The 12,942-nt window shown below is 53.2% G+C and overlaps 1 protein-coding gene across 2 annotated transcripts in view; it reads right to left on the bottom strand.

Annotated features, from left to right (window-relative positions):
• Positions 1 to 12,147: 12,147 nt before the first annotated feature.
• LDHB (lactate dehydrogenase B) overlaps positions 12,148 to 12,942 on the bottom strand; it is a 43,429-nt gene continuing 42,634 nt past the window's right edge. For both annotated transcript variants that reach the window (XM_029058717.2, XM_029058716.1), the window contains one exon: positions 12,148 to 12,495. In XM_029058717.2, the coding sequence (XP_028914550.1) occupies positions 12,328 to 12,495 (168 nt within the window). In that variant the 3' untranslated portion in view covers positions 12,148 to 12,327. The remainder of the gene's footprint in view (positions 12,496 to 12,942) is intronic.

Genomic DNA, 12,942 nt, shown 5'->3' with positions numbered 1-12,942 from the left:
CCCATGACCTCTGACTCCTAAACCCGGGCTCTTCACCCCCACGCTGCTTCTCGTACCCACTCCAGCACTTAGTACAGTGCCTTTCTTTTTTAAGGGTGCTTGTTAAGCACTCACTGTGTGCCAGGCACTGTTCTAAGTGCTGGGGGAGATACAAATTAATCAGCTTGGACTCAAGTCCCTGACCCACGTGGGGCTCCCAGTCCTAATCCCCATTTTCCAGATGAGGTCACTGAGGCCCAGAGAAGTGAAGTGACTTGCCCAAGGTCACCCAGCGGACAAGTGGCGGAGCCGGGATGAGAACCCAGGTCCTTCAGGCTCTCGGGCCCGGGCTTTAGCCACTAGGCCTTGCTGCTTCTCTGCCTGGCAAAGAAGCGCTTAACAAATACCATCATTGTCGCTGGGATTATTCAATCGACGTGCTCCGACCCGCTTCTCTCTCGCCCTCATCCTGCCTCCGGCCCGGAAGACCCTCCCTCCTCCCATCCCACAGACAAATCCTTTCGCCCCCTCTTCAAAGCCTTACTTCAGGCCCGCCTCCTCCAGGAAGCCTTCCCAGACTGCACCCTCCTTTCCTCTTCTCCCCCCTCCCTTCTGCGTCGCCTGGACTCGCTCCCTTTCTTCATCCCCCCTCCCGGCCTCACACCACTGATGTCCAGATCTCTCATTTCATGATTAGACCGTGAGCCCGTCACTGGGCAGGGATGGTCTCTATCTGTGGCCGAACTGTCCATTCCAAGCGCTTAGTCCAGTGCTCTGCACCTAGTAAGTGCTCAGTAAATACTATTGAATGAATTAGTTTCTTTCTATTCATGTCTGCTTCCCCCCTCTAGACTGTCCCCGTAGTTTCCCCGTTGTGGGTGGGGAATATGTCTGTTTCACATATATATATGCATATATATGTATGCATATATATATGTGTGTGTGTGTGTGTGTGTATACGTGAAGCAGTACATACGTATATATGTGAAGCAGTAGAGGAGCAGCGTGGCTCAGTGGAAAGAGCCCGGGCTTGGGAGTCAGAGGTCCTGGGTTCGAATTCCAGCTCCGCCACTTGTCAGCTGTGTGACCTGGGGCGAGCCGCTTCACTTCTTTGGGCCTCTGTGACCTCATCTGGAAAATGGGGATGAAGACTGTGAACCCCAAGTGGGATAACCCGATGACCTTGTATCCCCCCAGCGCTTAGAACAGTGCACATAGTAAGGGCTTAACAAATGCCATCATTATCATATATATAAAACTCCGGACGATGAGGTCAACTGCTCTTTCTGGCCCTGAGCTGAACTGAGAAGATCCATGATGAATTTTTCAGAGCACGTGATGGTTTTCTGTTAGCGGAGGGGCACTTAAGCTTTGCAGGAACTCTGGGGTGTCTGGCTGGACTTCTGAATAATAATAATAATAATAATAATAATTCTGGCATCTGTGAAGTGCTTTAGCCAGGCACTGTACTAAACGCTGGGGTGGATACAAGCAAATCGGGTTTGCTTATGTCCCCGATTCCTTAATCCTCCCCTGACCTCCCTCCCTCTCTTCAAGCTCACATCTCCTCCTACCTTCAAGTCATCTCTACTTGGCCGTCCTCCCGTCGCCTCGAGCTTGATGTGTCTAAAACCGAGCTCCTCATCTTCCCACCCAAACCCTGTCCTCTCCCGGACTTTCCCGTCACTGTAGACGGCACCGCCGTCCTTCCCGTCTCACCAGCCCGTAACCTTGGCGGGGCCCTTGACTCCTCTCTCTCATTCAACCCACGTACTCGATCCGTCGCCAAGTCCTGCCGGTCCCACCTTCACGACTTGGCTAAAATCCACTCTTTCCCCTCCATTCAAGCTGCTACGGTGTTAATAAAATCACTCCTCTCCCGCCTGGATGACTGCATCAGCCTCCTGGCCGACCTCCCCGCCTCCCGTCTCTCCCCGCTCCAGTCCCTCCTTCACTCTGCTGCCCGCATCATTTTCCTACGGAAGCGTTCGGGACAGGTCACCTCCTTCTTCAAAAATCTCCAGCGGTTGCCCGTCCACCTCTATGTCAAATAAAAACTGGTCACTGTCGACTTTAAAGCCCCCCATCCCCTGGCCCCCTCTTCAAAGCCTTATTGAGCGCCCACCTCCTCCAAGAGGCCTTCCCTGACTGCGCCCCCCTTTCCTCTTCTCCCCTTCCCTTCCGCGTCACCCTGATTTGCTCCCTTTATTCATCCGCCCTCCCAGGCCCGCCCCACTTATGTCCCTCTCTGTCATTCATTTCTTTCCATTCATGTCCGTCTCCCCCTCTAGACCGTCAGCTCGTTGTGGGCAGGGAATGTGTCTGTTTATTGTTCTACTGTACTCTCCCGAGTGCTTAATACAGTGCTCTGCGCACAGTAAGCGCTCAATAAATCCCACCAAATAAACGAATGAAGGGTAAAATCCCTCCCCGGCCTCTCTGCTCTTCGCAGTGATTCTCCTGTCTCCGCTTTCCCTGGCACCCGTGTCCACCCTGAACTTCGGTGCTTCCTAATTTATTTTGCTTATTGGCTCTTTAAGCGGTATGGCCTAGTGGATAGAGTGTGGGCTTTGGAGTCAGAGGACCTGGGTTCGAATCCTGGCTCTACCACTTGTCTGCTGGGTGACCTTGGGCAAGTCACTTCACTTCTCGGGGGCCTCGGTTGCTTCGTCTGCAAAACAGGGATTAAAATACGGGAGAGGGTCTGCGTCTAACCTGACTATCTTGGGTTGACCCCAGCGCTTAATACAGTGCCTGGCACATAGTAAGGGCTTAATAAATACCATAAAAAACAACAACCCTAGGCAGGTACAGCCCCCATGGCCCCCATGGCCTATTGGCTAGAGCCCGGGCGTGGGAGTCCGTAGGCCCTGGGTTCTAATCCCTGCTCTGCCACTTGTCTGCTGTGTGACCTCGAGCAAGTCACTTCACCTCTCTAGACCTCAGTTACCTCATCTGTAAAATAGGGATTGAGACCGTGAGCCCCACGTGGGACAGGGGCTGTGTCCTACCTGATTTGCTCGTGTCCACCCCACCGCTTAGTACAGTGCTTGGCACACAGTAAGTGCTTAGTAAATAGCGTAATTATTTTTGATTAGTATTATTTTTGGTCCAGAGTCTCACCTCCCCAGCCTGGAAAGGGATGGGGGAGGCGGTCGGGGGGAGGGAGGGGAATCTTCCTTTCCTCCTCCCCCATCCTGCCGAGTTGATCTCTGCTCCTGCCCCTTCCCTATCCTCCAGCCCCAGCTCTGGTGGAGGCCAGAAGATAATAATAATGTTGGTATTTGTTAAGCGCTTACTATGTGCAGAGCACCGTTCTAAGCGCTGGGGGAGATACAGGGTCATGGGGTCGTCCCACGTGAGGCTCACCGTCTTCATCCCCATTTTGCAGATGAGGTCACTGAGGCACCGAGAAGTGAAGTGACTTGCCCACAGTCACACAGCTGACAAGCGGCAGAGCTGGGATTCGAACCCATGACCAATGACTCCCAAGCCCGGCCTCTTTCCACTGAGCCACGCTGCTTCTCTGAAGATGTGACTAAAGGAGAGAAGGAGGCCAGTTCAGCAGGATCCCCTCAGTGGGGTGGGAGGGAGAGATCAGAAATTAAAAAGATAAATAAATTAATCGTGGTGGCTGTTAAGCGCTCACTATGTGTCAGGCACTGTACTAAGCGCTGGGATAGTTACAAGCTAATCAGGTTGGACACAGTCCCTGTCCCACGTGGGGCTCGCGGTCTTCAGCCTCATTTTGCAGATGAGGAAAACGAGGTCCAGAGAAGTGAAGCGACTTGCCCGAGGTCTCACAGCGGACAAGTGGCGGAGCCGGGATTAGAACCCAGGACCTTCTGACTCCCAGGCCTGGGCTCTACCCACTAGGCCGTGCTGCTTCGGGGTGAGGGAAGGGCAGCGATTGGAAGTAACTTCAGGAAGAAGCTTGGACCTGCGAGTCAGAGGACCTGGGTTCTCATCCCGTCTCCTCCACTGGGCCTTCTGTGTGACCTTGGGCAAGTCGCTTCACTTCTCTGAGCCTCAGTTTCCTCAGCTGTGAAATGGGGATTCTATATGTCTCTCTTCTACTTTGATGGTGACCCCCATCATAATGGTGGTATTTGTTAAGCGATTACTATGTGCCAAGCACTGTTCTAAGCCCTGGGGGGGATACAAGGTGATCAGGTTGTCCCACGTGGGGCTCACAGGCTTCATCCCCATTTGGCAGGTGAGGGAACTGAGGCACAGAGAAGTGAAGTGACTTGCCCACAGTCACACAGCTGGCAGGCCCCATGTGAGATGAGGTTTGTTTCCGATCTGATTAACTGATCTCCACCCCAGTGCTTAGTACAGTGCTTGGTCTAGAGTAAATGCTTAACAAAATATAATAATAATAATGATACTTTTTAAGCGCTGATTATGTGCAAAGCACTGTTCTAAGTGCTGGGGAATTACAAGTTAATCAGGTCCCCGTCCCATATGGGGCTCACAGTCTTAATCCCCGTTTGACAGATGAAGCAACTGAGACCCAGAGAAGTGAAGTGACTTGCCCAAAGTCACGCAGCAGACGAGTGGCGGAGCCGGGATTAGAACCCACAGCCTTCTGACTCCCAGGCCCGGGATCTACCCACTACGCTACGCTCCTTCCTGTGAGATGGGGATTGAATCTGACCTGATTAGCTTGTATTAGCTCAGTGCAGTGCGTGGCCCAAAATAAGTGTTTAACAAATATTATTATTAGTAGTAGTATTATCGGGGGCGGGACTTACATGTGCTGGGATGAGTCAGGGGGTAGTTCAAAAAGTATCCCTGGGTTTCAGGCACTGTGGAGTCGTCGGAAACTAGATTATGCTTTTAATAATGTTGGCATTTATTAAGTGCTTACTATGTGCAGAGCACCGTTCTAAGCACTGGGGGAGATACAGGGTCATCAGGTTGTCCAACATGAAGCTCATAGTCTTCATCCCCATTTTACAGATGAGGTCACTGAGGCCCAGAGAAGTGAAGTGACTTGCCCACGGTCACACAGCTGACAAGTGGCAGAGTGGGGATTCGAACCCATGACCTCTGACTCCCAAGCCCGGGTTTTAGTCGAATGGTAGGTGAAAAATGGCCCCCGGAGAGTTTCCAGTCCCCTACCGGTCTCGGCTACGGGAGGGAGAGCGAAGCCGAGGCCTGTCCGTTCCATTCCAAGCTTGCCCAGTGGCTAGCCGACTGTTTAGCGCTTAGTACAGTGCTCTGCACATAGTAAGCGCTCAATAAATACGATTGAATGAATGCTACAAGCCAAAACTCCCCCGGGCCGGGCCGCGGCGGCCCGGAAGAGAGTCCGGGGCGGAGATTCGAGTTGACCGCACGGAAGCCACATGGCTCAGTGGAAAGAGCACGGGCTTTGGAGTCAGAGGTCATGAGTTCGAATCCCAGATCTGCCACTTGTCGGCCGGGTGACTGTGGGCGAGTCACTTAACTTCTCTGGGCCTCAGTTCCCTCATCTGTCAAATGGGGATGAAGGCTGTGAGCCCCACGTGGGACGACCTGATACCCCCGTGTCTACCCCAGCGCTTAGAACAGTGCTCTGCACACAGTAAGCGCTTAACAAATACCAACATTATTATTATTATTATTAAGCCGGCCACGGTCAACCGCTTCCCGATTTTTCCCGGGAAAACTCTCTGGATCCACTCCCGGATCGATGGCAGATGGAGAGGGAGCGATGCGTCCGTGGCGTCGCTGTGGGTCGGAGACGACTCAGCGGCGTAAGACAAGGTAAAAGATGACCAAAGCGAACAGATGGTCTGGGCTCTTGACCTTTTGGTTGGTGTCAGGTGGCCATCTTTCCTGGGGACGAAGAAACTGGAGCTTTTTGGCATAAAATATGGATGAAAAGAGAATCCGGGCGGTTTTCGTGCCGAGAAAGACGTCGTCCTGCCACGGCCACCCAGCCAGGTGGAAGGGTCAGGTTCCTCTCCCGCTGCTGTGAAATTAAGACTCGCCGAGGAAAGCGATGCGACCGGAGGCCCCGAGCTATCCTTTCATGATAATAATAAAAATATTCATTCAGTAGTATTTATTGAGCGCTTACTATGTGCAGAGCACTGGACTAAGCGCTTGGAATGGACAGATCGGCAACAGGTAGAGACGGTCCCTGCCCTTCGACGGGCTTACGGTCTAATAATGTCGGTATCTGTTAAGCGCTTACTAGGTGCCGAGCACCGTTCTGAGCGCTGGGGTAGACACGGGGGAATCAGGTTGTCCCCCGTGGGGCTCGCGGTCTTCATCCCCCTTTTCCAGATGAGGTCACTGAGGCCCAGTGAAGTGACTCGCCCACGGTCACCCGGCTGACAAGCGGCAGAGCCGGGATTCGAACCCATGACCTCAGACTCCAAAGCCCGGGCTCTTGCCACTGAGCCACGCTGCTTCATCCGTTCGATCGTATTTGTTGAGTGCTTCCTGTGTGCAGAGCACTGTACCGAGCGCTTGGAAAGTACAATTCAGCGACAAAGAGCGACCATCCCGGCCCACAGCGGGCTCACGGTCCAGAAGAGGGGAGACGGACATCAAGACAAGTAAACGGGAATGAAGCTTGTGACCTTGCCTTTTAGAGGATTGGTGATATTAAATGAATGGACAATAATAATAATAACGATGGTATTTGTTAAGCACTTATTACGTATCCTTGCATCCTCCCCAGCGCTTAGAATAGTGTTTTGCACATAGTAAGCGCTGAACAAATGTCATAATTATTCTCCCCCGTTTAGACCGCGAGCCTATCGTTGGGCAGGGATAGTCAGCGTGGCTCAGTGGGAAGAGCCCGGGCTTGGGAGTCAGAGGTCATGGGTTCGAATCCCGGCTCTACCGCTTGTCAGCTGTGGGACTGTGGGCGAGTCACTTCGCTTCTCTGGGCCTCAGTGGCCTCATCTGGAAAATGGGGATTAACTGGGAGCCTCACGTGGGACAGCCTGATTACCCTGCATCTGCCCCAGCGCTTAGTACAGTGCTCTGCACATAGTACGTGCTTAACAAATACCAATATTATAATTATCTGTCGCCGAATTGTCCATTCCAAGCGCTTAGTACGGTGCTCTGCACATAGTAAGCGCTCCATAAATACTGTTGAATGAATGAATGACTGAATGTACCTTGCACTGTTCTAAGCACCGGGGTAGGTACGAGGTAATCGGGTTGTCCCACACGGGGCTCCCAGTCTCCATCCCCATTTTCCAGATGAGATCACTGAGGCCCAGAGAAGCGAAGCGGCTTGCCCAAGGTCACACACCGGGCAAGTGGCGGAGCCGGGATTAGAACCCGCGACCTTTTGACGCCCGGGCCCGGGCTCTGCCCACTGCACTGTGCTAAGGCGAGAGGTGGGGGGTATGTAGCTTGTCAGAGTTTTCTAATCCGGCTGAGAGGATGAGGCTCTCCCAGTCCACCCATTCGATCGTATTTACTGAGTGCTTACTTCACTCATTCAGTGGTATTTATTGAGCGCTTACTGCGTGCGGAGCACTGTACGAAGCGCTTGGAAAGTACAATTCAGCAACCAACAGGGACAATCCCTGCCCGTAACGGGCTCACGGTCTCTGTGCAGAGCACCGGACTAAGCACTTGGGAGAGGACCCGTATTTTTCTTTCGTGTCTTCTCACTGGAAAGAGCCCGGGCTTGGGAGTCGGAGGTCATGGGTTCGAATCCCGGCTCTGCCACTTGTCAGCTGGGGGACTTTGGGCGAGTCGCTTCACTTCTCTGGGCCTCGGTGACCTCATCTGGAAAATGGGGATTGAGACCGTGAGCCCCACGTGGGACGACCTGGTCACCTTGTATCCCCCTCCAGCGCTTAGAACAGTGCTTTGCATATAGTAAGCGTTTAACAGATACTATCATTATTATTATTATTATTATTATTCCTCGGTGAGCCTGTCAGCTCCTTGAAGAGACGCATCGTGTCTGATAACTCCGACAAACTCTCTCCCGAGCGTTTAGCTCAGTGCTCCGCACACGGTAGACTGCAAGCTTCTTGAGGACAAGGATTGTGTCTACTAACCCTATTATACGCTCCCAAGTGCTCAGCCCAGTGCTCTGCACCTAGTAGGTTGTAAGCTCCTTGAGGGGGAGGGATTGAGAAGCAGCGTGGCTCAGTGGCAAGAGCCCGGGCTTGGGAGTCAGAGGTCATGGGTTCGAATCCCGCCTCTGCCACTTAGCAGCGGTGTGACTTTGAGGAAGTTTCTTAACGTCTCTGGGCCTCAGTGGCCTCATCTGTAAAATGGGGATGAAGACTGTGAGCCTCATGTGGAACAATCTGATGACCCCGTATCTCCCCCAGTGCTTAGAACGGTGCTCTGCACATAGTAAGCGCTTAACAAATACCATCATTATTATTACTCTTAATAAGCACTTAAATATCATCTTTATTATTAATATGATTGTGTCTCCTAAATCCTTCCCTCCAGAGCAGTCAGTACAGGACTCTGCGCACCGCATACTAGATGCTTCTTAAGGGTGGGTATCATGCCTACAAACTATTGTACGCTTAGTACGGCGCTTAGTACAGCGAGAGCACCGCACAGAATAGCTGTGACTCATCCCGGCCTCCGTTTCTCCGAGACCGCCCCGTGATAATAACAATGCTGGTATCTGTTAAGCGCTTACTAGGTGCCAAGCACTGTTCTAAGTGCTGGGGTAGACACAAGGGAATCAGCACGTGGGGCTCACCCTTTTAATCCCCCTTTTCCAGATGAGGGGACTGAGGCCAGAGAAGTGAAGTCAGTTGCCCAAAGTCACACAGCTGATGAGTGGCGGAGGTGGGATTAGAACCCACCTCCTCTGACTCCCAAGCCCGGGCTTTTGCCACTAATCCTCACCCTTGCGTGGAGAAGAGGCAGGTGATTCTTTAAATTCGGAGTTCCTTTGGCCGGTTGACTTCTGGCGCACTCTCTTACCCCAACTTATGATTTTCCTTGAAAGAAATCACATTTTCCCCCACTCCCAGTTCAAAGCCCTGCCGGAGTCGCACCTCCTCCAGGAGGCCTTCCCGGACTACGCCCCCCTTTTCCTCATCTCCCCCTCCCTTCCGCGTCACCTCGACTCGCTCCCTTTGCTCTTCCCTCCTCTCCCCGCCCCACGCCACTTATATTTGCGTAGGTCTATAATTCTATTTTACCCTATTTATTTTATTATTACCTTATTAATTTTATTAATGAGGTGTCCATCCCCTTGATTCTATTTACCGTAGGTTGTCTTGTCTTTGTCCGTCTGCCTCCCCCGATTAGACCGTGAGCCCGTCGATGGGCAGGGATGGTCTCTATCTGTTGCCGAATGGTCCATTCCAAGCGCTTAGTCCAGTGCTCGGCACATAGTAAGCGCTCAGTAAATACTATAGAATGATGATGTTGGTATTTGTTAAGCGCTTACTATGTGCCGAGCACTGTTCTAAGCGCTGGGGCAGATACGGGTTAATCAGGTGGTCCCACGTGGGGCTCAGTCTCAATCCCCACTCCACAGATGAGGGAACTGAGGCACGGAGAAGTGAAGTGACTTGCCCAAAGTCACACAGCTGACAGGTGGCGGAGCCAGGATTGGAACCCATGACCTCTGGCTCTTAAACCCGTGCTCTTTCCACTGAGTCACGCTGCCCCATTAAACTCATCACGGGGCCTAAATCATCTCAATCTGTTAGGTTGTAATCTCCCAAGTGTTCAGTACAGTCCTCTGCCCATAGTAAGCACTCAATAAATACCAATGATGATGATGGCTGCTGATGATGTGTATCTATCTACAATTATATTTATTGATATTGATGCTATTGATGCCTGTTTACTTGTTTTTATGTCTGTCTCCCCCCTTCCAGACTATGAGTCCCTTGTGGGCTGGGATTGTCTGTGTCGCTGAATTGTATTTCCCAAGCGCTTAGTACAGTGCTCTGCACACAGTAGGGTGCCAATAAATACTTGCGGAAGAATGAATGAATGAAAAAAGAAATTCTGCATATCGTTAGCGTCTGTGACTCGAGAAGCGGCATGGTGATAATAATAATAATAATAATAATGTTGGTATTTGTTAAGCGCTTACTATGTGCCGAGCACTGTTCTAAGCGCTGGGGTAGACATAGGGGAATCAGGTTGTCCCACGTGGGGCTCACAGTCTTAATCCCCATTTTACAGATGAGGGAACTGAGGCCCAGAGAAGTGAAGTGACTCGCCCACAGTCACACAGCCGACAAGTGGCGGAGCTGGGATTCGAACTCATGAGCCCTGACTCCAAAGCCCGTGCTCTTTCCACTGAGCCACGCTGCTTCTCTGGTGTAATGGTGTAATGGATAGAGCCCGGGCCTGGGAGTCAGAAGGTCGTGGGTTCTAATTCCGGCTCTGCCACTTGTCTGCTGGGCGACCTCGGGGAAGTCACTTCACTTCCCTAGGCCTCAGTGACCTCGTCTGTCAAATGGGGATCGAGACCGTGAGCCCCAAGGAGGACAGGGACGGTGTCCCACCCGATTTGCTTGCGTCCACCCCGGCGCTTAGTAATAATGATGGTATTTGTTAAGCGCTTTCTACGTGCCGAGCACTATTCGAAGCCCTGAGCACTGTTTTAATACAGTGCCTGGCACATAGTAAGCGCTTAATGAATACTACCTTTACCGCTACTATTGAAACAAAAACTTCTCACTCTTGGCTTCAGAGTTGTCCATCCCCCGGCCCCCTCCTACCTCTCCTCCCTCCTCTCTTTCCACCGCCCAGGCCGCACGCTCCGCTCCTCCGCCGCCCGCCTCCTCGCCGTCCCCCGTCCTCGCCCGACCCGCCGTCGACCCCCGGCCCGCGTCCTCCCGCGGTCCCGGAACGCCCTCCCTCCTCGCCTCCGCCAAACTCATTCTCTTCCCCTCTTCCAAGCCCTCCTGAGAGCTCACCTCCTCCGGGAGGCCTTCCCAGACTGAGCTTTCCCTTTTCCCTCTGCTCCCTCTCTGCTCCCCCTTCACCTCCCCTCAGCTAAGCCCCCTTTTCCCCCCTTTCCCTCCGCTCCTCCCCCTCTCCCTTCCCCTCCCCTCGGCGCTCTGCTCGTCCGCTCAATTGTATATATTTTTATTACCCTATTTATTTTGTTAATGAGACGTACATCGCCTCGATTCTATTTATTGCTGTTGTTTCAGTGAGATGCTCTTCCCCTTGATTCTATTTATTGCCGTTGTTTTTGTCCGTCTGTCTCCCCCGATTAGACTGTGCACCCATCATTGGGCAGGGACCGTCTCTATCTGTTGCCGATTTGTCCATTCCAAGCGCTTAGTACAGTGCTCTGAACATAGTAAGCGTTCAATAGATACTATTGAATGGATGAATATTGAAGGCCCACCTCCTCTAAGCAGCCTTCCCTGCCTAATACTGCCTTTGTCACGCAGCCTTTGTCAGCTGTGTGACTGTGGGCAAGTCACTTAACTTCTCTGGGCCTCAGTTCCCTCATCTGTAAAATGGGGATTAAGACTGTGAGCCCCACGTGGGACATCCTGATTCCCCCGTGTCTCCCCCAGCGCTTAGAACGGTGCTCTGCACATAGTAAGCGCTTAACAAATACCAACATTATTATTATTATTATTATTAATACCCCCTTTCCTCTTCTCCCCCTCCCTTCTGCATCACCCCGACCCGCTCCCTTTCTTCATCCCCCCCTCCCAACCCCGCACCGCTCATGTCCACGTCTCTCGTTCATCGATTTATTTAGTAATAATAATAATAATAACGATAATGTTGGGATTTGTTAAGCGCTTACTACGTGCAGAGCACTGTTCTAAGCACTGGGGGAGATATGGGGTCATCAGGTGGCCCCACGTGAGGCTCGCACTGGGGAGATACGGGCTAATCAAATTGTCCCACGTGAGGCTCACAGTCTTCATCCCCATTTTCCAGATGAGGTCACCGAGGCCCCGAGAAGTGAAGTCACCCAGCTGACAAGTGGCAGAACGGGGATTCGAACCCATGACCCCTGACGCCCAAGCCCGGCCTCTTTCCACTGAGCCGCGCTCCTTCCTTATTTCCATTCGTGCCCGTCTCCCCCTCTAGACCGTAAGCTCCCTGTGGGCCGGGAAGGTGCCTATCGTCCCGTCGTGCTCCCCCGAGCGCTCAGCGCAGCGCTCCGCGCCCCGGAAGGGCTCGGCAAACGGGACGGGACCGAGTGGAAGAACACCCCGCCGACAAGCGCGGCACACTGCGGGAAACGACTTTATTCGTCGACGGCGCGAGCGCTCCATCCGGCTCTTACTCGGCGGGGCGGGCGGTGGGTGGCCCGGTGAGGCGGGCCGAGATCCGGGGGGGGGGGGTAACCGGCGAGTATTCCCGGCGGCCGCGCGGGACGTTGGTCGCCACGCCGGAGCGCGGGAGGGCTCACAGGTCGTGGAGGTCTTTCTGGATGGCCCACAGGGTCTCGGCGCTCTTCCTCAGTTGCGCTACCTCCTCGTCTTTCAGCTTCTGATTGATGACGCTGGTGAGGCCCCGCGCGTTGAGGACACAAGGGAGGCTCAGGAAGACTTCGTTGTCAATGCCGTACATGCCCTGTTGAACGGCGGCGAGCGTTCATTCATTCGGCGGTACGTACTGAGCGCTTACCCCGGGCGGAGCCCTCTACTAAGCGCGCGGCGGAACGGACGAGGCGGCGACGGATGGAGGCGGTAATAATGATGTTGGTATTTGTTAAGCGCTCACTATGTGCCGAGCGCCGTTCTAAGCGACAGGGTGACCGGGTCGTCCCACGTGAGGCTCACAGTTAATCCCCATTTTCCAGATGAGGTCGCTGAGGCCCAGAGAAGTCAAGCGACTTGCCCACAGGCCCGCAGCCGACAAGTGGCAGAGCCGGCGTTCGAACCCCTGACCTCTGACTCCCGTCCCCATTTTCCAGATGAGGTCACTGAGGCCCAGAGAAGTGAAGTGACTTGCCCACGGTCACACAGCTGACGGGTGGCGGAGCCGGGAGTCGGACCCACGAGATCCCTGCCCGACGAG

The sequence above is a fragment of the Ornithorhynchus anatinus genome, chromosome 2, assembly GCF_004115215.2.
Source record: "Ornithorhynchus anatinus isolate Pmale09 chromosome 2, mOrnAna1.pri.v4, whole genome shotgun sequence".
Classification (NCBI taxonomy): domain Eukaryota; kingdom Metazoa; phylum Chordata; class Mammalia; order Monotremata; family Ornithorhynchidae; genus Ornithorhynchus; species Ornithorhynchus anatinus.
The sequence above is the reverse complement of the archived record's forward strand: the minus strand, read 5'-3'. Positions and strand labels throughout refer to the sequence as shown.